The sequence below is a fragment of the Prunus avium genome, chromosome 8 (assembly GCF_965620075.1).
Source record: "Prunus avium chromosome 8, drPruAviu1.hap1.1, whole genome shotgun sequence".
Lineage (NCBI taxonomy): Eukaryota > Viridiplantae > Streptophyta > Magnoliopsida > Rosales > Rosaceae > Prunus > Prunus avium.
In genome coordinates this window covers 39,340,959-39,362,477 of record NC_142291.1, presented here as the reverse complement: position 1 = coordinate 39,362,477, position 21,519 = coordinate 39,340,959, and the positions used below count along the sequence as shown (strand labels likewise).

The following is a 21,519-nucleotide window of genomic DNA, read 5'->3' as shown; positions in this document are numbered from 1 at the left end:
GATATTTGGCTATGCTGCAAAAGTCAAAATGATAATCGAAAGGAAAAGAAGGGAAGCTTAACCCTGAACATACTTAATTTCTTCAAGAAAAGATGGTTCTTTTTTTCCTTCACACCCCTCTTTCTTCTCCTACCTTTGAGCTTCATCTTTGCATGCCATCGAATTATTATTATTGTCAATGTACTTGCTGTGTATGTTTTTGTTTGGTTGAGAATCATTTTAAAAGGACGGCAGCATGTGGGCGTGGAAGGATTAGAGGTTACTAGTTTATTATTATTGTCAATGTGCTTGCTGTCAATGTGCTTGCTGTGTATTGCATTGCATCAATAATTACATTGTATCGAGTATAGAGGTTACTAGTTTAAGAAAGAAAATTAGTGAGGTAAATCCTAATTAAATTACCAAACTCTGTTTTTGGAAGGATTAGAACCAGATTAAATTCTTATTTCTTGGTAAATATTATTATAGATTTTGTTACATATTCATAGGAAGCTAATCCAATGATTTAGATGAGTAGATGCTACATGTAAATCAGTGCTCTGTTCTTCCAGAGCATATGGGTTTGAGGGTTCAAATTTGAAGGGTTGATATAGAATCAGATTGCACAAAGTGAAAAGAAAAAGAAAACTTTGTCCATGCAAGCAAACCAGAAACCAAGTTCACCAACAAAATTGAAGCAAAACCCAAAGAGCTAGAAATTGAAGTTGATAGAGCCATTGTTATAAGAAAAGTACCCCTACCTTACCTTAAAAACCAGAAGAAAACCAATTGAGCATTACATCAAAATCTACCAATAGTAAGCTGAAATAAAGAGAAGAATGGTACTAGGAATAAATCGAACAAGAATTAGGCAAAAAACAGTGATGGAGCCAATTCACCAAGTCTCTTCTTTTGGAGGGACTCGGTAGAATTTTGGGTAGATCCATACCCCTTTGAGTTGACGGCTCTTGGATTCTTCAATACTGTTGCTAGATATGCTCTCATTGTAAACGAAACTATCCTTGCCACCAGACTTCCTTTGTGTCCCACAAGTAGAAAACGAAACATCCTCATGTTCTGCCATTGCCAACCCCAGCTTCTTCTTCATGTCAGTGTTCATGAAATAACTCTTGCTGACAAAGAATTTTGGCTGGGGTCCCGTGGGATCCACAGGAGACCATCTGGAAAACCTCCAGCCCACTAGGTTATGATCAGTAAATACGACGAACAACCGGTCTCTATTGTCGAAAAAGTAGAATTCTTGTTCATCAGTCCTGTAAGCAGCGCATTTGATTGTATCGATTCCTGAACAAGGAATGTCGTGTTGGAACCATTCCTTGTCTCCGCGGCGAAGTAAATGCAGCTTCAGTTCATAATCATTGACGCGGTTTATGACACAAACCTCGCAAGCCCAGGAAGTTGGAGCACACGAAAATGCTGCAACATGATCCGAGAGCTCAGAGAAAGGGCATCCCGGAAGGTCTATTTTTGTTTTGGAGAAGGGCTGAAAGAAGAACATTGATGAAGCACCACCACAATTACCAACAGCTTCACCTTCAAGACCTTGTTTCTTGAACAAAAGAAGCCATCCTTGGTTTGATGCAAGGCAAGTTGTTCCGTCCAGTTCCGGAAGTCTCATGGTGAACTTCTTACCAGTTTCTGTGACCAATTGGCATTTATGATCAGAATCCTCATCATACAGTAGAAACCAAGGTTCAAAGTCTGGTGTGGATTCAATTTTAGCTGAGGCAGTGGAAGAAGCAGAGTTCCAAGCCTTGCAGACGCTACGGAAACTCAGAAGCTCGATGGGGCCTAGACGCTCTGCTATGTTTGACGCAAGTTTAGGAGGAAGATCGGACCATGGCGGCCGTTGCTTCATTTGCATTTGCATTTCGTCTCCCACAGACATTTTGCGAAAGCACTGACCCATGTGATGTATTTTCTTAGCTGCTCCATACAAGCATACATCAAATTGTCAACTTGATACAGAGACATATATGTTAAAGTCGAAGGAACTAACAAACATGGAAAAGAATTAGGGTTTAACTAGCAGCGAATAGATAGTCAAGTTGTTAACTTGTAAAAACAGGAGGTCTGCAATTTTCTTAATATGTTTGGTTTGGTGTTTATATTCATAGTGTATGTATATAGTATTTCTAACACTGGATCAAGAAAAAAAACCAGAGTAAAAAAATACTTCAAATGGTTTAAAGAACATCAAATTGAAGGTACTATAACGAGAATTACAAACTAAAAGGGAGAAAAAATACCTACCTACACGCCAAACAACTTCTTCAAGTTCACCAAAACCCTGCATTATAAAAACATTAAAACAAAACATTTTCATATTCTAAATACGAAACCCTAAATCTGAATGCTTAACCATGAATCTCAAAGCGAAACCATTTTAGACCTAAACATGATATCACCACCACCACTACAAAAATAAATAAATAAAATAAATAAATAAATAAAATCATATTTTCATAGGTTGAGATAGAAGTGGTAATAGAAAAGAAATGCTGGATATCATAATCATTGCGAGCTTACAAAGAAACATAACACAAAATGAGCCTAGAAGAAGAAATCAACTGCTTCTATAGTAAACTCTTGTTTGAAATCAACAATGGAATTGGAAGAAGAGATAGAAAAATATACTAATACCTCTTTTTTGGGTTACAAAGTAGAGCAAAGGGGAGAAGAGATTGCTATACAACTCACAGTCGTAAGATCATTAGTTCACAAACAGCCCGTAAAAATATAAATTTATAACTGAAATTAAAAGGATAAAATCATCAAAGTATCCCAGTTTAGTTAGAATTCTTGGGGGGGTATTTATGTCCTTTTATTTCAGCTCAATTAAAAAAGCGAAAAGCAAAAACATCAGAGGGGCATTCCGAGAATTGAACTCGGGACCTCTCGCACCCTAAGCGAGAATCATACCACTAGACCAAATGCCCACATGCTACTGGTTGGCAATTTTATTTGATATAATAGATAAAAATCCGATATTTTCCCTCCAAAAAACCCTCGCTAAAATAAAACCCTCTCAGTCTGTCTGTAATTTTGATTTTTCCCTCCAAACCCTAACAAAAGCCCTCCAATCAAAACCTTCCAAATTCCAATTCAATTTCTCTGCTTATATCATGTCTTCCCCAACACAACTAAAGCAACCAAATTTCAGTCTGTTTGGGTAATGAAAGAGTGATTTGTTCTCTCAAAGATAGAGTGCTTGACCAACCCCTTTGGGCTATGGCTGTTTCTCACACTGAGGCTCAGACCTCTGATTTTCCGTCTCATCCATCTGGTAATGATGATCTTCAAAGATTGTTCTTTTTTATTCTCTTCCTGACAATTCTTCATGGAAATGGTGTTTTTTTATCCGTATGTTGCTGTTTTGATTTGCATTTCGAATATTAGGTCTGATTAATTAGAGTTTCTGTTGGCTTCTAATTAGGAAATAAACTCAAATGTGTCGATGAAGATGAGGAGCAGCAGCCACAGTTCCAGGACACTGTGCCCTTTGAAGATACTTTTGTGCTCGATAGCCAATCCATGGAGGAAACCCAGTTACTGGATCATTCGGATTTTGGTGACGAGACAGGGACTGGTATGCATGAGTACGAGGAAGAAGTGGTGCTTGACAGTGAGGACGAGGAAGTAAATGGAAGTAGAATATTGAGTGTTAAAGCCCATGTCTTGTCTAATCAAAAGCTCAGTCTTCATCGTCTGCAATGCGGTCCAGGTTAGTGTATACTATTTGCACTGGAGGTGAAATTGTGAAAATTTTCAATTTTTTTCATGGGGCCTTCTTTTTGTGTTGTTTTTGTTCATCACATCACGGTTGGTGTTATATAACTTAATGTTTATGTGGAATATGTGTTTAATGAAAGTAATTGATTTTGAGAAAACTTTTCTTTTATTTGAATACTTTGAAGGAGGAAAGGATGAGGGATCTCCGCCGCTCACAAGGTTAAATTACATTGGCACTCAGGAACCTGGGGGGGAGTCATCCCAAGCCAATGCACTTGATTTTGTGGATCATTTTGTGTCGTTGAATGACGATCTGGGTGGCTCTCCGGAAATTGATCACAGGAAAACCATCAAGGAGAAATCCCCTCCTGTCTCAAGGACAAAGGGGTCTCAAAGGTTGGCTAGGATGATTAAACTTGAGTCTCAAATTGAAAGGGCAAAAACCTTTGAATGGGTTGATCCTCCTGAGGAGCATGGAGGGGTGTATCTCTTTAACAAGAAGGTACAATCATCTATTGATTTTGTAGACTGCAACCAGAGATCTATTGTTGGGCATCAGAAATTCAGGCTTGTTGATGATAACATATGCATTAGCTCGGGTGGTGAGAGCAAAGAGAGGAAAATAATTCAAAGCCTCCGTAAGGAAATAATGGAATCTGATGAGAAGACTGAAAATGAAATTGTTAATGATTCGGAAGAACAGTTAGATACAAAATCGACAGGACTGCAGTCGGAAGCTAGTGCCATAGGAACAGATAGAGTTGACATGTTTGATGTTGGCTTTAACACTCAAATTGCTGCTGAAGCTATGGAGGCCTTAGCATATGGGGATCATCTTGACTGCAATACTGCTGATGCTTATCAAGGTATGGAGAACACTGCAGATGTTGTTTCAGGAGGTGCTACAAAGAATACAGCACTTTTGGAACATCCTTCTCTTCCAAATAGTGATTTTCCGAAGATAGGAGCCATTAACATGAATGCAAAGCGAAGAAAGCGTTCCACTAGAACAGTAAAGAGAAGATTTGCTTCATCTCAAAAGCAATCTCAGAGTCGGGAGTTAGATCCTGATTTGGCAGCACAAACAACAGTGAAAAGAAGCAGATTCTTTTCTGAATACTGTAGTAATTCTGCTGATGCCAACGGAAATTTGTGTAGACAGTCTCCTAAACCTACCAAGAATAGAAAGCTAGAGAGAGCTACTGGAGAGTCCAACCTTAGAGTGTTGGAGAACATTCTAAGTTCACCCATATCAGCTGGGCGCAGCTTGCTTGGTAAAGGCCAGTCTCAAGGGCATTGTAAGAATTATTCTTCTGTTTCCAGCCAGACTAGGCAGTCAAAGTCAGGGGGTAAGTTACTAGGGACTGAAGATGGACCCAACAATCCAGGAGAAAGGATGAACAATGTTATGGAGGATGGTATTATTAAATACAGAAGAAAGAAGAGATGTTTAAATGCTCATCCATCTGAAACAATCAGAGGGGTTGAGGGTGGATCTAACAAGCCAGTAGAAAGGACGAACAATGTTAAGAAGGATGATATTATTACCTACAGGAGAAAGAAGAGAATCAGCGCCAAAGAAAATTGTCCCAAATTATGTGTTTCGTCTGAAGGAGATAGAGACATAAAAGCCAGTAGTTTAATCTTAGATCTATGGGGCCATCCCAAAGGGAAAAGAACACGTCTCAATGCCCAGGGCAATTCTCGCAGAACTACTGTCTTCTTTACTCCTTCAATAGTTGATGGAAAGGACAGCTGTTCCCCTTGTGATGAAATGCCAGAAAGCTGCAACAATATGAAGGGGAAGGCACAATCATTATTGTTATATTGTTGCCCACCTCAGGATTCTTCGAATAAAGATTCTGACAGAACCTTGCTGGCATTGCAATCTGGTAAGCTAGATAGCACAGATCCTACATCGCTGGTTGATGTAAAAAGCCAAATATCAGTCGTATCATCTGGTTCAGAACACATTGCTCCATCCAACTCTACCACTGGCATAAACGTGCGATCATCAAAATATGTGTCTCATGATTATCACAGAAAGCCATTCAACAAAAACTTGCCCAAATCATCCCTTTTGAAAGAGCTTATTGGACTAGGTATCCCTGAGTCAATAATGGATTTCACGTGGAAAGATTTGAGAAGGCGAAGAAATATGGCATATGTTCAAGTCCTGTTTAGCCAGCACTTGGATGATGATATCATTAAGCAACAGAAAAAGGTAGATTTTGATTTTGCTTGATTTTGAAACAGCTATATGATCCACATCTAATGTTTCCTCTTTTCTCCTAATAGGTCATTGCACGACTGGGCCTATCCATTGCATCATGTTCTATTGATGCAACACACTTTGTGGCAGATCAATTTGCGCGTACAAGGAATATGTTGGAATTCATTGCTCTCGGTAAACCAGTGGTAACACATTTGTGGCTTGAGAGTTGTGGGCAAGCAAACTGTTTGATTAGTGAGAAAAGCTACATTCTGAGGGATGCCAAAAAGGAAAAGGAAATTGGCTTTAGCATGCTTGTTTCACTGGATTGCGCAAAACGGTGTCCGCTTCTAAAGGTAATGTATAAGCTTTTGTTGTTCGTTTGACTTAAAGATAATACTGTTTTTCTTTCCTCGGTGTTCTTATACTGATGTATGTCTTTTCACCTGTTTGGCCTTATTGTGCTGCCTATAACATAGTTTCTGGTTAACTAGCAGGGTAGAAAAGTCTTCATCACGCCAAACATAAAACCTGATAGAGAAATGATGATTAGCTTGGTGAAGGCAGTTCAAGGCCAGGTATATGTATTTTCATTACATACATAATGTAGTAGTTAGTATTCATTGTTGGTTTCCATGATTTTATTACCCTTTTTATGCATGTTTAAATTTAAATAAATATATGTTCCTCAGCCAGTGGAGAAGGTTCAGATACCTGCAGCAAAGGATAAAGAGAGTTTGGAGGATCTTTTGATTCTTTCTTGTGAAGAAGATCGTGCGATCTGTCTGCCTTTACTTGAGAAAGGTAGCGGCATTTCATCCATCCTTTCAGAGGATCCTTTCTTTCATATAAAATTGTCTCGGTTGGTAACTTGAGACTCTTGTAAAATATTATGCCTTGCAGGAGCGGCAGTTTACAGTTCAGAACTCGTGCTAAATGGCATAGTTATTCAGAGACTGGAATACAAGAGGTCAATACTATACTTGTAAAAGAAACATAAGCCTAATTAGTGTGCTTTGGGAAATTAGTCTAACAAGTCCTTGTTTCTCTATTTCTTTGGCTCTGCAGACATCGGCTCTTCACAGCTCTTGGCAAGAGGAATCGCCCATAGGCCTTAAGCCTTGGGCCCTTTCCGCATAACCAATAAAACTCTGTAAAATCATGTAATTAGTGTTGTTTTTATCATATCGGTTCGGATTACATAATGTTTTCCAGATTGTAGTGAAGCTGCCAAAGCACGACGGCTCTGGTTTAACCTGGTAGACAGTCCTGGAAATTGTTTGGATGTCGGAAGGATCAATCCTTCTATCATTTTGGTTCTTTTTACTTTTTTATAAGGAAATGAAAAGGGCTGAAGAGACGATCAAAATGAGTTAGGGGAAGAAAAGCTTAAAATCCAACATCATTTACAAGATCCATATGGCACTGCCAACACCATCAGATCCCAAAACATGCTCTCGCAATTGGCCTCACATTTGAACTTTGTATCTGACTGCACATTTTTTACAAAATGCTCTTACAAATACGAACTGTCCAAATAAGATGTGCGATTTTCAGAAGAGATACAATTGGCCTACAAAAATGTTAAATTGCACAATTTCCACTACTATTACAGGAAGGATCCTCTCACGATCCCACAATTTCCACCTTTAACAACAAATGACAAGGTCTTGGTTCACATCACATGATGAAAGCACAATATACCAAATTATGGCAGAAGACTTCTCGAACGAAGGTGCTGCAACATCAGTGATGTTCCCTGGTTTTCTAGTGATTGCCTGTGATGAGAAATACCATGTAAGTCCAATGAGAAAACCAGAAAGTCCCAATTACATGATATCCCACCCATAAAATAGGGTAACATGGTTACTCATACACTATAAAATCCAAAAATGCAATAATTGTTGAAACGAGAGACTTCTCTTCTCTAGTTTTTCCTTTATCTTGAAAAGTTTAAGTGGTACTCATATTATACTGGAGAACTTATAAAAATGATCGAAACTGTTGCAACTTTGGATTTGACAGTTGATTTATAAAGAAATTGAAAGCTTCATTTGTGCCCAACAATCATATGAACCACAGGTCCACAGAATTTTGCACTGCATTTTTGTTAAAACAAGATGCAAATAGATATATTTGGTGCCTACATCATTAACTTACACATTGTTGCAAGATGCCTCAGTTTTCTTAAGTACAGAAATACCACATACCAATTTGACCAGATTACTGACTAGAATCGGGAGGTTGGGTATTGGGATTAAAACCATCGTAGCCTCCACTTGTTGGTGCTGTTTGATTGGATTGATACATTGGAGGTGGAGCCATAGAAGGGACACCAATAGAAGCATTTGGTGCTGTGCTGCCAGGAACTGTTGGTGGAGGATTCATAGTGGGAGGCCTCATCGGAACATTTAATTGACCAGGCATTCCAGGAGCACCAGGTGGAGCCATCATTGGCATCATGGGTGGAGCAGAGCCATATCCTCCTGCCAACACCAGGAAAAAGCAAAAGATTCAATACAAAACATTATTACGATCATATAGTAAAATTCTTCTGCCAACAGTATATTGATGCATGTTTGACCAGTAAAAATTATAATTACAACAACAGGGTAGCAATAGGATCTAGAACACAGCTGCATCACAAGGTAACACACCATTGCAATTGTTCAGAGCCATGGAGAAAGGGATGCCAATTGATTGCATAAATTTTTTGATTCAAGATTAGATTCAAAGAAACAACACAGGTCACCAAAGGACAATAATTAAGTGAGCACAAAAAGGCATTCCATTTTCCCTGCCTACAAGTAACGGAAGTCTCATGTCAAGTAGGTAGCAGGACTAGCAATCCATCAAGTCGATAACAACAGAGTTACATATATTAAAAACCCAGAATGAAAAATACCAGAACAATAATGCAAAACATTGGTTTGGTCAAGCCGTGCAAAAAGTATGCATGCCAACATGCAAAATACATACACGAATAAATCACAGAAACAGCACTACAATGGAATGCCAACGAGAAATGAAGATATACTGTATTCAATATTACCTGGAGCTCCAGGCATAGGTCTTGGCAAAACTGGAGGCCTCATCCCTGGGACCATTTGTGCACCTCCAGGCATTTGTGGCATACCAGGTGTTGGTAGAACAGGAAGACGGGGCCGCTGAGCCATTAAATGTTGATTGTAAGCTGCACCAACTTGCCCATAAGCTGCAGCTTGGCCAAGGTGCTGGCCAAGGTGCTCCTTGATTCTTTGGTCAACCAAACTTTGGGTTTGTTGCTCCTCAAATTTCTGATAGTACAACCTCACGTTTGCCTGAAGTTATGCACAAAATCAGTGAAGGGGAAGGTCAAAAGGAAGTGGTGAGTTACTCTAATGACATAGAAACCAACAATACCTTGTGTTTATAACCAGCATTGTGTTGTTTTCTAACTGAAGGCTGAAAAAAAATAGGAAAAGTACTTGTCAGCAATAGAGATGATCATGATTTCACTTCCTCATTGCGGACAGTGTGCTTAACATGAAAGATGCCACAGAATTTTATTTTTAAATGCATGCATACGAAAAAGAAAATTAGATATCTCTGAGTTGCAAGTGATGAACACATGGGCAACTAAAAAAAGCTCGATGGCAATAACCCGAAAGTTCCCAACGTCGATCAACTAGCCGCTACTCTATTCTCCCATTTATTTTGACTAAACCCAGACTCATAAACCCCATATAAAAAATTTCCGCTCAATGTGATTAACTCTTTAACTTTAGCAAAAAATTATCAAAAAGCAAATTGAAAGCTCTCGGAAAAAGTAAAATCATACGTGCAAATACGATTCAAAAACAAAAAAGAGGAGAGTGAGAGAGAGAGAGAGGTGTTACCGAATCGTGGGTCAAATAAGTGTCACAGTAGTCACAATAATACCTGAAAATTAGAACCATAAACAGATTAAAGATATAAAAAATTCATGTCATATGGATCAGAATCGTTAAAGCTATCCAATGAATGAGATAGAGGTGTTACCGAGGCATTGCTCTGAATTCGTCGCAGGAATTGGGTTGAGAATCGAGAAGTAGTGAAGCTGTACTAATCCAGAAAACCCTAGGTAGAGCAAGAAGAAGAAGCTTCTGGCTACCGGTGAGAGAAAGACCAAGGTTTTTAACTTAGTGGGCTGTGGGCCTCTTTATTTAAACGAAGAAACAAATGGAGTCCGTGTTACAAAACGACTCGTCGTTTTTTTTATTTATCATACTCAGTGTTTCTTTCCCATTCGACATAAACAGCGCAAGTCATACCTCCAAAGTCGGAAATCGAACGCAAATCCGCTTCCGGAAACTCTGCTTTCAGGTTCTTTCTACGTCAGACCTTAACTTTTGTTTGATTCCCGAGAAAACTGAGGAAAAGAAAAAAAGAAACAGAATATGTGTTCCAATGTTGTTTTTTTCATGGAAGTGGAAGTTAAGCTAAGCCAAATAGTTAAAGGTTTTAGCCAGAAGCTTCAATTTTCTCGGATCGCAAACATTTTAGAATTCTCAGTCCAAAAATAAAAATGTTCGCTTTTTTTTTTTCTTGTAACTTTTGTAATATTTTTAATTGAAATATTCAGGGGACGATGAAAGTGAATGAGAAGCAGAGTTGGGCGGTGTCGCAGTCCGATGTTGTTTATCATTTCGGTACGAGTGGACTTTCCGTTGCGGCTGCCACCGCGGTAACTCATCCTCTAGGTAATTTCTGAAAGCAAAAAAATGTACTCTTTTACTTTTTCAGCTTCCAATATGTTCGATTGCCTGGGTGAATTTTGCACTTGTAATCTTGTGGTGGGTGCTTGAAATTTGTAATCAATTGGTTACTGTCAAATGTGAATGCTAAATGGATAAAATCAGAGCTCATTGTGTGCTTAGTGTTATAGCATAATTTTGTTGTTAATATGGTGATGCATAGCTTGTTGTCTTCTCCAAAGTCTGGTTTGGTTGGTCTGCATAAATTTGGGATTGCTCCAAGTGTCATAGAGATTATGGTATTAAATTTGGTAAATGTAAAGATTTTTCATTAATGTCAAATTGGGATGCAGATGTTCTTAAAGTTAGGCTGCAAATGCAACTTGTTGGCCAGAAAGGCCCCCTTACTGGAATGGTATTATTCCCCAGCTCTTTTTAGCTCATGCATATCTTCATCCAATTTATCAGAGGAGATTGTGATAGGGTTGATATACAGGGACGATTGTTTCTCCAAACTTTGAAAAACGAAGGGCCAAGATTTTTGTATCTGGGGTTGGCACCAGCATTGACAAGGTCTGTTCTTTATGGGGGTCTCCGTTTAGGCTTGTATGAGCCCTCAAAGTATGCCTGCAATTGGGCTTTTGGGTCGACCAATATTTTTACGAAGATTGCATCTGCAGGATTTGGCGGTGCAATTGCAACTGCACTGACAAATCCAGTTGAGGTTTTGAAGGTAATGCCGCCACGGAGGGCCTAGTTGAACATATTCTCTCTTTTTTTCTCAGACTTCACTTTAAGATCATTTGCTCCCTTCCATTAGGTGCGGTTACAGATGAATCCACACTTGAGTAAAGGTGGGCCAATGGGAGGACTGCGTAGGATGATTTCTGAAGAGGGATTGAAAGCTCTTTGGAAGGGAGTTGGCCCTGCTATGGCCAGAGCTGCTACGTTGACTGCATCACAACTTGCAACATATGATGAAACCAAGCGGGTCAAGTTCTAAGCATGCTATTTTTCGCTTTGAATATCCACGAAGTAATTTCCACTGTTTCTAAATCATTAATGTTTGATTGGCAGTATGAAAAGAATCCGTCTTCATTTTTCTTTTAATTCTGTCTGACTTTCAGGTTTTGTCCCAACTTCCTATGATTGCAGATATTGATCGGGTTGACATCACTTGAAGAAGGATTCAATCTACATCTCATGTATGTATGACACTATCGTGAACGTTCTTATTGTCTATCTAAGATCCTTCATTTTCTTCAAGCGAAGTCGATTAACTTGGTGTTCTGAGAACTTGTCACTTTGAAAACACTTTAAAGTGGCTGCCACTAAAACGCATGCAGTTGCACACAGAAGTATAAACTGAAGAAGGATCAAGATTATGTTTATTTGGGACATATAAGTTGATCTGGAAGTTGTATGACTAACAGAATAGGAGCTTTTTGTAAAGTCTCATGTTTGTTTGAATTTTCCCATAAACTGGTAATCCCAAGAGCTAGCCTGGTGATTCTCTTCCAGGTTGACCACCATTCTGTATGGGATTATTTATATTGTTCTTGTTTAAAACAGAAGCAGCTCATCTTAGAATGTAATTTGAAAAGTCTGTCAACTTTGTAGTTTTTTCAAATATATTGATAAAAACTAACCATATTTTGCACCTTATGAAGCTCAAGCGCTGTCGCAGGCATGGCGAGTACCCTCATAACTGCACCAGTGGACATGATAAAAACCCGTCTGATGTTGCAGAAGGAATCTAAAAGGATGGGAAGCTATAAAAATGGATTTCACTGTGCATACCAGGTATACATTACATTTTCTCTTCTTTTCTACTGCAGTTTAATGATGCTTTTTTGGTGTAATTGGACATGATAACCTGGTCCTTTTTTACTTGTCAGTGTAGCTTTTATTTTACATAGTTCGTTGTAGACTATGACTTTCATTGAATCTCAGGGTTACCTATCTTTCTTATCTAATGTTCTATAATATTTGGTTTCAGGTTATGCTTACAGAAGGCCCCAAGGGTCTTTACAAGGGGTGAGTTTCTCTTCAGTCCTAAATACTGGTGCTTTTTCGAATACACATCTGGTTCCATACAATCTAAACGCACTTATTGCTCACTTGTTGAAAGTTAATTTTGCTGAAAAGCTTCAAACTTTCCAATATCTGTTAGAATGTATTGGGATTGAGTAACTACAGAGAATTAGTGGTGCCTAATCTCTTAGAATGCCATTGAGTACAATATTAATAAGGTGATAACTTGTCAGGAGCCTTGCAACTTTTGCAAGATTGGGTCCACAAACTACAATTACCTTCATACTGTGTGAGAAGTTGCGTGAGCTTGCTGGATTGAACGCAATCTAGCCTTGGGATCAGCAATCTGCAATCGCCATCGCCGACTCTTCTGGCTGTAATGAGTTCTTTTCAAGTGGAAGATAAGCTCACACCACATTCCCACAACTTCCCATTTAGGGGAAGGGGAGTTTTTTTTACTATACTAGCTTTGTTCTTGAGTTTTCTAGGTGGTTTTACAGTACCATTGCATTATTAAGGAGATCATTATGAATAAGGTCTGCGTGTCATTATAGCCCTTAGGAAGAGGCACCAATTATTTTGATCACGTTGTTTTGTGTACCGTGATCCCACATTTTTTCGCTCGAACCTGGGTGTATCTAATTGAACAGTGTATCTCCAGTAACTCTTGTCCCTTGCATTCGTGTTGTGTAAGAATAAAAGAAATGGTGATTCATTGCATCACTCCATGGTTTTTATATTTTTTGTGTAACAAGCTCCGGATACATGCAAACAGTCGAATAATGAAAGTTCATTAATCTATGTTACTTTTCCATTATCTATCTACTGTTAAGCAACAAGATTTATATGCAAGCCAGCCAGACCCCATTGTATGTGTTTGATTAGAGATTTAGGTACAACCAACTTGTATTTTGACTTTAAGGAGAGTTTTGCCAAATGGGTCGTGGTTCTGCATACTTGTGCAGTCAAAGACTTCAAATCTTATAGCAGATCAAATTAATTCAAAACAAACCGTCGGCCCACTTCTAGCAGTTTTGGACCCCGACCCAGGAGATATTCCGGCTTGCCACGTGGCATTCAAGGATTTGGGTCCCACCAGCATGTGAGCTGGTTCTTGGTGGCGTCCAATAAATATATTTCCTAATCATTATCGAGAGTGGATTTTAAATGGGATCATTTTTCCTCACTACTTTAACACAAGGTGTACACTCATCATCCTTATCAATATTTGAAATGTATCTATTAACATATTCATGGTTGTATAAATATAAAATAAAAAGTTAATTATAGTTATGTCAAGGGACACGTGTCAAGTGTTGAAAATGATGGTGTGAATACACATTGAGTTAAAGTGGTGAGCAAAAATATGTTGAATTTTAAATAGGATATATTTTCCTTTTTCCATCAATAAAATGTTTTCTTTGCTTTCTTCTTAAAAGGAAACTACCTTTCACTTTGGATTTAAAGTAAATATTTTTGGTGGAAAAGATAATATATTACGATTGGAGAAGTAAACAAAAGCCATGCATGCCTAAGTTTAAGTGAAAGTCGGTGGTTTTGTCTCTGTGCACGCAAGCCCTGCAAGTTGCAACGTTAAACAGTGATGTGGCGCTGTAACTGTTGTTGGACAACCTTGGAGCCTTTTTGAGGAGAAGCAGAAGCAGCAGTAGCCTTGGCCTTTGGCGGGACAGTCTGGCGTCCTTATCCTTTCGCCACGATTTCCACGCTAAACTACTCTCCTACCCTTCCCTCTTTATTTACCATCCTGCCCCCCCTCTCCCCTACGAAATCCTCACCTGCTTTCTTCCTGAAGACGCGGCCTTTCTTGTGAAAACGACCCCATCTTCAGTACTCAACGACTCAACGACTCAACAAACAAACCCCATCACTTTATTTTTAATCCAAATTGAAGTTTTCTTTCAAATAAATATTTTCGAAATGCTATAAATTATAATGATCACAGTTTTTTTTTTATGCAAGTATTCTTTTCATTAATATTATATCATAGAATATAAACTTATTATTTACATATATTATAACACGTGAATTAGTATAACGACAAGATCCAAAAGTTTTTGAACGGGACATACATGTATTTTATGGCTTATTATATACATGTCTTCCTGTTGCTACATATGCAGGAGGAATGTTGAGAATGGACTAAATAAATACATGAAGGGGATGGGCATGACATGGGAATTAGGGTGTCTTTCTTTTTTGTCCATTCCATTGATAAACTGGTCGGAGTAGCTCGTATTCACATGCCCAAATTGAGCAACTCTTTGACATGCCACTGTTTTATTTAATTTTAAAATGAAAACAGGTAGGAGAACTTTCTTTCACAATAATTAAGTTTTTACACAAATATAGAGTTAGCAAAACTTTGTCCTTTGTCCTTTTTTTGTTGTTGTTGTTCGTCTTTTGAATATAATTGTTGTCTACATTGCCACGTTGATGTTGAGTGAGGGCTGTCATGTTTGGGCAGTCCCTCAATTTTTTGGAATTTTTTCGTTCTTTTTGTTTCGACAAGACTAAATTGGGGAAGTTTTTTTATTTTTTTGAAGTGTAATAAATACACGTAGACTTGGGCGCATCGTAATTTCCTCCGCTGACGACAATGTAAGGGTATAAAGGTAAAATCGTCCACACTCCTTGCGACCAGTCCACGTACAAATTGACCCCAACGCATAGCTAGATGACTTAACTGGAACCGCTCTAAAGTGGCAGTCCCGCAAATAAATTGGAATCCGAGGGTAAAAAGCTATTTTGATAAATAAGTAAATCTAATGAAGATCCAACTTTGCCATCCAGGAGCACCCCAATTTTCCATTCGACGACTCCACGAAGAAAAAGAAATCAAAATCCCTTTACACGGAGAGAAAATCTAGAGAGAGAAACAAGACAGAAAATAAATACAAACGAACCGAGAAGTTAGAGAGAGAAATAGTGAAGTCATTAATGGCGGAGGGGAAGAAAGAGAGAAAGTTGAACAGTGAAGACAGCGTGAAGCTGTTCGTCGGTCAAGTGCCGAAGCACTTGACCGAAGCTCAACTCCTCGCAATGTTCAAAGAGTTCGCTCTGGTAGACGAAGTCAACATCATCAAGGACAAGACGACGCGCGCTTCCAGAGGTTTCAAATCTCTCTCTTTCTCTCTCTCTCTCTCTCTCTCTCTCTCTCTTGCATTCTCTCTACTAGTTCGTGATTTGGTTTTGAGTGGAGAGTAATGTGCGTTCTTGGTTTGGCTTTTGGTAGAGAATGTGTGTGATTTCCGCGATTTAGAAAATTGTGTTTGAGATTTGTGGCGTTTGAGTGCCTGAATTAGTCTTTCAAACCCTAATTTGTTGCTTCGGTGTTTGTGTGTGTTTGCAGGGTGTTGCTTTGTGATATGTCCGTCGAGGCAAGAGGCAGATAAAGCGGTCGATGCGTGTCATAATAAGAAGACTCTGCCCGGGGTTAGTGCAATTTGTATCTGTCTAAATGGATTGATGTGCTTCTTTTGTTGTTCTAGTTGGTAACTTCAAACTTCGGAGAATGTGATTGGAATCTATGCCCCCTCTAAACTATGATTAGAATGATTTTCATACGTCATCCGTAAGCTATCTTTTAATGATTGAACACTTGACATTATACAGGAAGAGCAGGCGTGTAGTCTTTGACTAGTTGTCGATCACAGATTCACTGTTATACTTTCTTGTGTGTATTTGAACATTTAATAGTAATTAAACCATACCCACTGACTTAATTCGACAATGTTGACGCTTGTGACCAAAACGTTCTGCAATTAATATTCCATAGGAAAAGTGAAATGACTTGCCTCATAGTAAAGTTCCTTTGTTTTTTTTTCCTAGTTAAATTACAATAGGCTCCTTTGGCAACAATTTCATCCTTTTTACAGAGGGCTAGCCAAATTTCACTTTAGGTACTTTCTATATGCAAAATGAACATGTTGCCAATCACATAGGAGGTGCTGTAGGATGTAGTTGATGAACTGTATATTATAATTTGCATATGGTAATGCAGATTATCCTGCCAACATCTTGCAGTGGAAGAGCATGACCATAAATAAGAAATGGGGTATAATGTCCCACAAAATAAGAGCAGAATCTCTTCATATGAACTTCTTGAAGTGAAAAATTGGTTCTGCCCCGTCAAAGTTGTAAGGGGCATGATGATTAGTAAGCCATAGTACCCTGAAAAAATTTATGCAATCAAGCCAAGCTTAAATATAGCTGTGGTGTCAATTTACAAAATAGTTAAACAAAGAAGGTTGCATGCTTGTTTCAGAAGATACGAATATCAGTGACCTTAGTTAGATCATGTGAGTAAACTATTGACCATTTGGCCCACATTTTAGGCAATCTTCTTTTGGTACAGTATATCCACTAGAAATCATGATTAGAAGATTGATATTTGGACAACTTATTATAAAATATGTGCTTATGCAACTTGGAATTTTCCTGGCATAGGTCTTAGAGCGACTGGGGGAGCCTATGTAGGCCTTGCTGGACCTTCAAGTGGTTGCCCAGGCAAGATTCTCAGTTGGGCTCTTGCCTATGCCTGCTAATGAATTGTGATTCAACTGATTAGTGTGACTTTACTCGTTTGTATTACTTGATGGAAAACATAAAGTTAACCAAAATATTTTTGGCTGTCCGCATTATTTCCCTAGGCTAGTGCTAACTTTTCACAACTTGTGCTTTTAGTGCTCTTGATGTGTTTTGTTATTCATTCTGATTCAAAGCCACCCTGTTCTTTTGTCCAATTCAGGCATCTAGTCCGTTGCAAGTGAAGTATGCTGATGGCGAGTTGGAAAGATTAGGTGTAATATATTTTCATGATTTAATTACTGATGTTTCCTATGAAGTTTTGTTGAACCAATGGTTATTGTATTTTCTTTCATCCCATTTATTTATTTATTATTATATGGACCCTGATTACTAATCTTCGCCTTCCCCTTCAATCCAGAACACAAGCTCTTTGTTGGTATGCTTCCAAAGAATGTTTCCGAAGTTGAAGTTTCTACTCTTTTCTCTAAATATGGAACAGTAAAGGACCTGCAGATATTAAGAGGTTCTCAGCAAACGAGCAAAGGTAACTTTTCCCCCCAGGGTTGGTTTATTCCTAGGGAATCTCTAAAATATACTGGTCCTCAACTAGTAAATGAATTTACCATGTCTTTCTCTTTCTGGCAGGCTGTGCATTCTTAAAGTATGAGACAAAAGAACAAGCTCTTTCTGCCCTGGAAGCCATGAATGGAAAGTATAAAATGGAGGTTTGTGTCTAATACATGCTTTGGTGGCTGGAAATGTATATTGAAAATTGTTTATGTAATTCGTATTGGATGCTCTGTTTTCTATTGCTGGCTGGCTTCCCCCCTTTCTAAATATTTACATAGACACCTGCATTGGCAGAAACATATATTCTTTTCTGAGTGAGTGGACAATAATGATGAATAATGAGTCAGCAATTGAAGACTTTGTCTTATTATGAAAGTTAATTAAAAGGCTTGTATGCGTACTAATTGACTGATAGAGTTGAATTTTATCATTGACATTTGCTTATGGATAATGACAACTTGGTAGTATGGATGTATTGGTACAATGCTCTATAATCCACTCTTATGGCTTGCGTTCTTTTAGGGTTCAAGTTTTCCTTTAGTTTTCAAGTGGGCAGACACAGAAAAAGAAAGGCTAAGTTAATGAAAAGGCTTATATGCTTACTAATTGACTGGTTGAGTTGAATTTATCATTTTTGACATTTGCTTATGGATAATGACCATATGGATGTATTGGTACAATGCTCTATAATCCACTCTTATGGCTTGTGTTCTTAGGGTTCAAGTGTTCCTTTAGTTGTCAAGTGGGCAGACACAGAAAAAGAAAGGCTAGCTCGGAGAGCTCAGAAAGCTCATTCCCAGGCTGCTAATGTGCCAAATGCTGATCCACAACATCCTTCGTTATTTGGAGCCTTACCTATGGGTTATGTTCCCTCATATAATGGTTATGGTTATCAGGTCAGTCTCATGTCTCCGTAAACTTCTTCTTTTTTCATGGTAAGAAGAAAGCATAACCATTAGCACATTTGGAGCTTTTCTTTGGCATTATGCCCTAACCTATATATGAACTCCTGACTTAATGTCTTGATATTCTGGTTTTTTGTTATATTGTCTTGTATAGTAATGGAGTAATGTCATTTCATTTCCTCTGTAGGCTCCTGGGACATATGGACTCATGCAATACCGCCTACCTGGACTGCAGAACCAACCAGGTTTCCATAATATGATACGCCCTGTAAACCAAGGAAATGCTTTGCATGGTATCAGGCCTCGCAATATCGCCCCCAGAAATTTTGCTATGCCTCCTGCAAGTTATGTGGGCTCTGTTTATCCTGCAGTTCCAGGTCTTCAGCATCCGATGATGTATCCTGGAGGAATGATGAGTCACCGGCCATTGAGTTCACCTGATTCAGTGTCACCTACAGTTGTGAACAGCAACCCAGCAACATCCTCAGGCACCAGTAGAAGTTCTGGGGGTCAGGTTGAAGGTTGTTAGCTATACACGTATTATTGATTTTTTTATTTTTTTTCAAATTAAGAATAAAGTTCTTGGTGGTGGTATTTTGTCAATTACTCTTATCTTCTCTGACTTAGGTCCACCTGGTGCTAATTTATTTATCTATCACATACCTCAAGAATTTGGAGATCAAGAGCTTGCCAATGCTTTTCAAGCATTTGGTAGGGTTTTGAGTGCCAAGGTTTTTGTTGATAAAGCAACCGGCGTCAGCAAATGTTTTGGTAAGAATATTCTCTAGTTACTTGTGATTGTCATGTGAGCTATGTGGAAATCTTTACCTCTAATCAGTCTCAATTTTCAGGATTTGTAAGTTATGATTTACCAGAGTCTGCTCAATCTGCTATCAGTATGATGAATGGATACCAATTAGGTGGTAAGAAATTAAAGGTTCAGCTTAAGAGAGACAACAAACAGAACAAAACATATTGATTTGGAGGTGAGTGATGCAAGGACAAAATTTCTCTGGCTGCATGCAAACCAAATGTATGGGAGTCAACTCAACTTCATCAACATTGTAGGGTGGAATTAGCTGATCTGCAATTATATGGGTTATTCCATCCTACGTGTAACTTCCTCAAGGGAATGAAAGCCCTGAAACTTGTAATTCATGGTGCATACTGTGCCAATACAATCTGTAATTTGTGAATCATGAAAATTCATTTAGACAGTAACTATCAATTTATTGATTCTTCCCTCATGAACATCCGGTTGTATAATTTTGTTGAAACATTCATGATAATTGATCCCTGATTCTTTTGTTTCCAGAGTTCAAAGACATTATTTCATATTTTCATTTATTTCTTGGTTAGGCACTTGTTGTATCCTGACTTATTTAAGTATAAAGCAAGCTATACCCTCTGCATTCTTGTTGTAAGAGTTTGTTTTCCAAATTATGTGGCATACCTTGAAGTTGAAGATATTAAGTAGCTAAACAAGCATTCTTTTAGTAGAAAAGGTGCGTTGTTGTATAGGCGTACCAGAATCCATGTTAGATAAAGTGGTTGTCTGTGCCATTGTGAAAATCATAATTTAAATGTTGTGTATCTGATTTATATTTTAATGCTAGTCCATATTTTATATTCTCTTGTTCATTATCTATATTTAATAATTTTTGCCATTTAGGATGAATTTGACTCTAGTTTTGTTGCCTACCAATTAATATGTACTTGTTTCTCTTTATGTTAAATCTTTCGTAGAGTTTACTGATGAGACTGTTGTGATTCAAGGTGTTGGTCTTTTCCAAGTTAGCATCCAGCATGCTGATTTTCTCTGTTTTGTAATGTTGGAGATGTGTTCCCTGGGCTCATTTGTTTTGAGATGTAGGAGCACTGGATTGAAGGTTCAGCATGTTTGTATGTATTCTTAGCTGTTGTTCATCAGTACTAGACTGCGTAAACATTGCTGTTGTTGGAGGGTAAACGTAGAGTCTGCATCTCTGGTCTCAGTTGTTGCTTCTTTGCTATGAACTGTCAAATTATCAGGTGAGAATGAGCCATATTTTAGTTGCAGATGCAAGAATTTAAAGCACCATTGTTGCGGTCCAGATTGTAGTTGATGAAGGTATGATGCCATAAACCTTAGAAACCTCAATAATTCCTTTTGGTGCGCTTGATGAGTATTTATTATTTGTTTTTAGCAGAACTCTTGATATCCTCTCTCTCTCTCTCTCATATTTATTCCTGTAGTACCCTTTTATGTACATTCTGGGCTTGTTGAGGACTAGACTAAACTAGAAAAATACCTACATTTCATGTGCATTGAAGTCATAATATGGATATGTTGCCTAACTTTGAGGAAGAATGGGGACTATCTATAAGAGGTTGATGACTAAAACTTATCCCCCCCAATCCCCTTGAAAATGGTGTGATTATGAGGGATAAGTTTTAGTCATCAACCTCTTATGAATAGTCCTCCTTCATTCTCCAAGTTAGGCAACAATATCCATATTATGCCTTGATTGCACATGAAATGTAAGCGTTTTACTAGTCTAATCCAGTCCAGTCTAGTCCTCCCTAACAAACAAGGCCTCTGTGCCTTGATATAAGTAGTCAAGAGTTTGGCACTTTTGAACAAGTTCAAAGTTTGACTTGTGTGTATGTGTGTTGGTCACATAAACATGTAATAGCTGGTGGTGGTTTTCTTTGGTGGATGACAAGTGTCTTCACCTGTGATAAAATCCTTTGCATTTGAAATGGATGAGATTTTGTGGCCATCATGGAGAGCATTCTGTGAGTTGACCTAGTTAAAATAACT

At 38.3% G+C, this 21,519-nt stretch overlaps 5 protein-coding genes and 1 non-coding gene across 8 annotated transcripts; 3 read left to right on the top strand and 3 right to left on the bottom strand.

Annotated features, from left to right (window-relative positions):
* Positions 1 to 874: 874 nt before the first annotated feature.
* LOC110761773 (putative F-box protein At5g66830) lies at positions 875 to 1,888 on the bottom strand. Its single transcript, XM_021964334.2, has one exon. The coding sequence runs from the start codon at positions 1,886 to 1,888 to the stop codon at positions 875 to 877; it is 1,014 nt and encodes a 337-aa protein (XP_021820026.2).
* A 979-nt stretch (positions 1,889 to 2,867) lies between these two features.
* Positions 2,868 to 2,939, bottom strand: TRNAP-AGG (transfer RNA proline (anticodon AGG)). Its single transcript has one exon. It is a non-coding gene; the product is annotated as a tRNA-Pro (tRNA).
* Positions 2,940 to 3,072: 133 nt separating this feature from the next.
* LOC110761772 (BRCT domain-containing DNA repair protein) lies at positions 3,073 to 7,516 on the top strand. Its single transcript, XM_088245558.1, has 8 exons — positions 3,073 to 3,286; positions 3,437 to 3,724; positions 3,918 to 5,956; positions 6,031 to 6,300; positions 6,442 to 6,522; positions 6,637 to 6,748; positions 6,848 to 6,914; positions 7,013 to 7,516. The coding sequence occupies exons 1-8, from the start codon at positions 3,232 to 3,234 to the stop codon at positions 7,053 to 7,055; spliced, it is 2,955 nt and encodes a 984-aa protein (XP_088101684.1). The 5' UTR covers positions 3,073 to 3,231; the 3' UTR covers positions 7,056 to 7,516.
* On the bottom strand, positions 7,314 to 10,120 carry LOC110761809 (C2H2 and C2HC zinc fingers superfamily protein). The gene is made up of 6 exons (XM_021964378.2): positions 9,965 to 10,120; positions 9,823 to 9,865; positions 9,347 to 9,388; positions 8,997 to 9,264; positions 8,155 to 8,430; positions 7,314 to 7,722 (listed from the first exon to the last, which is right to left on the bottom strand). Exons 1-5 carry the CDS (start codon positions 9,970 to 9,972, stop codon positions 8,168 to 8,170), a joined length of 624 nt encoding a protein of 207 aa, XP_021820070.1. The 5' UTR covers positions 9,973 to 10,120; the 3' UTR covers positions 7,314 to 7,722; positions 8,155 to 8,167.
* Positions 10,121 to 10,170: 50 nt separating this feature from the next.
* On the top strand, positions 10,171 to 13,416 carry LOC110761808 (Mitochondrial substrate carrier family protein). 2 transcript variants are annotated; one of them, XM_021964377.2, is made up of 9 exons: positions 10,171 to 10,288; positions 10,548 to 10,665; positions 11,013 to 11,074; positions 11,156 to 11,392; positions 11,480 to 11,650; positions 11,815 to 11,864; positions 12,330 to 12,462; positions 12,659 to 12,696; positions 12,927 to 13,416. In XM_021964377.2, the coding sequence occupies exons 2-9, from the start codon at positions 10,554 to 10,556 to the stop codon at positions 13,021 to 13,023; spliced, it is 900 nt and encodes a 299-aa protein (XP_021820069.1). In that variant the 5' UTR covers positions 10,171 to 10,288; positions 10,548 to 10,553; the 3' UTR covers positions 13,024 to 13,416. The 2 variants fall into 2 exon arrangements, with proteins under 2 accessions (XP_021820069.1, XP_088101686.1); XM_088245560.1 differs by having other exon boundaries at positions 10,283 to 10,423.
* Positions 13,417 to 15,495: 2,079 nt separating this feature from the next.
* Positions 15,496 to 20,030, top strand: RBP-DR1 (RNA-binding protein-defense related 1). 2 transcript variants are annotated; one of them, XM_021964366.2, is made up of 9 exons: positions 15,496 to 15,823; positions 16,064 to 16,146; positions 17,462 to 17,513; positions 17,660 to 17,785; positions 17,887 to 17,966; positions 18,528 to 18,707; positions 18,904 to 19,237; positions 19,344 to 19,487; positions 19,568 to 20,030. In XM_021964366.2, the coding sequence occupies exons 1-9, from the start codon at positions 15,652 to 15,654 to the stop codon at positions 19,693 to 19,695; spliced, it is 1,299 nt and encodes a 432-aa protein (XP_021820058.1). In that variant the 5' UTR covers positions 15,496 to 15,651; the 3' UTR covers positions 19,696 to 20,030. The 2 variants fall into 2 exon arrangements, with proteins under 2 accessions (XP_021820058.1, XP_021820060.1); XM_021964368.2 differs by lacking the exon at positions 15,496 to 15,823 and adding an exon at positions 17,161 to 17,220.
* The last annotated feature ends 1,489 nt before the right edge of the window (positions 20,031 to 21,519 follow it).

Coding starts and splice junctions, on each gene's coding strand:
- LOC110761808 (XM_021964377.2), top strand. CDS start 10,554: ATGAAAGTGAATGAGAAGCAGAGTTGGGCGGTGTCGCAGTCCGATGTT. Junction 12,463..12,658: donor GATTTCACTGTGCATACCAG/GTATACATTACA, acceptor ATTTGGTTTCAG/GTTATGCTTACAGAAGGCCC. Junction 12,697..12,926: donor CCCAAGGGTCTTTACAAGGG/GTGAGTTTCTCT, acceptor ATAACTTGTCAG/GAGCCTTGCAACTTTTGCAA.
- RBP-DR1 (XM_021964366.2), top strand. CDS start 15,652: ATGGCGGAGGGGAAGAAAGAGAGAAAGTTGAACAGTGAAGACAGCGTG. Junction 15,824..16,063: donor GACGACGCGCGCTTCCAGAG/GTTTCAAATCTC, acceptor GTGTGTTTGCAG/GGTGTTGCTTTGTGATATGT. Junction 17,967..18,527: donor ATGGAAAGTATAAAATGGAG/GTTTGTGTCTAA, acceptor TTGTGTTCTTAG/GGTTCAAGTGTTCCTTTAGT.
- LOC110761809 (XM_021964378.2), bottom strand. Junction 9,389..9,822: donor CTTATTTGACCCACGATTCG/GTAACACCTCTC, acceptor ATTTTTTTTCAG/CCTTCAGTTAGAAAACAACA. Junction 9,265..9,346: donor ATGCTGGTTATAAACACAAG/GTATTGTTGGTT, acceptor GCATAACTTCAG/GCAAACGTGAGGTTGTACTA.
- LOC110761772 (XM_088245558.1), top strand. CDS start 3,232: ATGGCTGTTTCTCACACTGAGGCTCAGACCTCTGATTTTCCGTCTCAT. Junction 3,725..3,917: donor TCGTCTGCAATGCGGTCCAG/GTTAGTGTATAC, acceptor AATACTTTGAAG/GAGGAAAGGATGAGGGATCT. Junction 5,957..6,030: donor TCATTAAGCAACAGAAAAAG/GTAGATTTTGAT, acceptor TTCTCCTAATAG/GTCATTGCACGACTGGGCCT.
- LOC110761773 (XM_021964334.2), bottom strand. CDS start 1,888: ATGTCTGTGGGAGACGAAATGCAAATGCAAATGAAGCAACGGCCGCCA.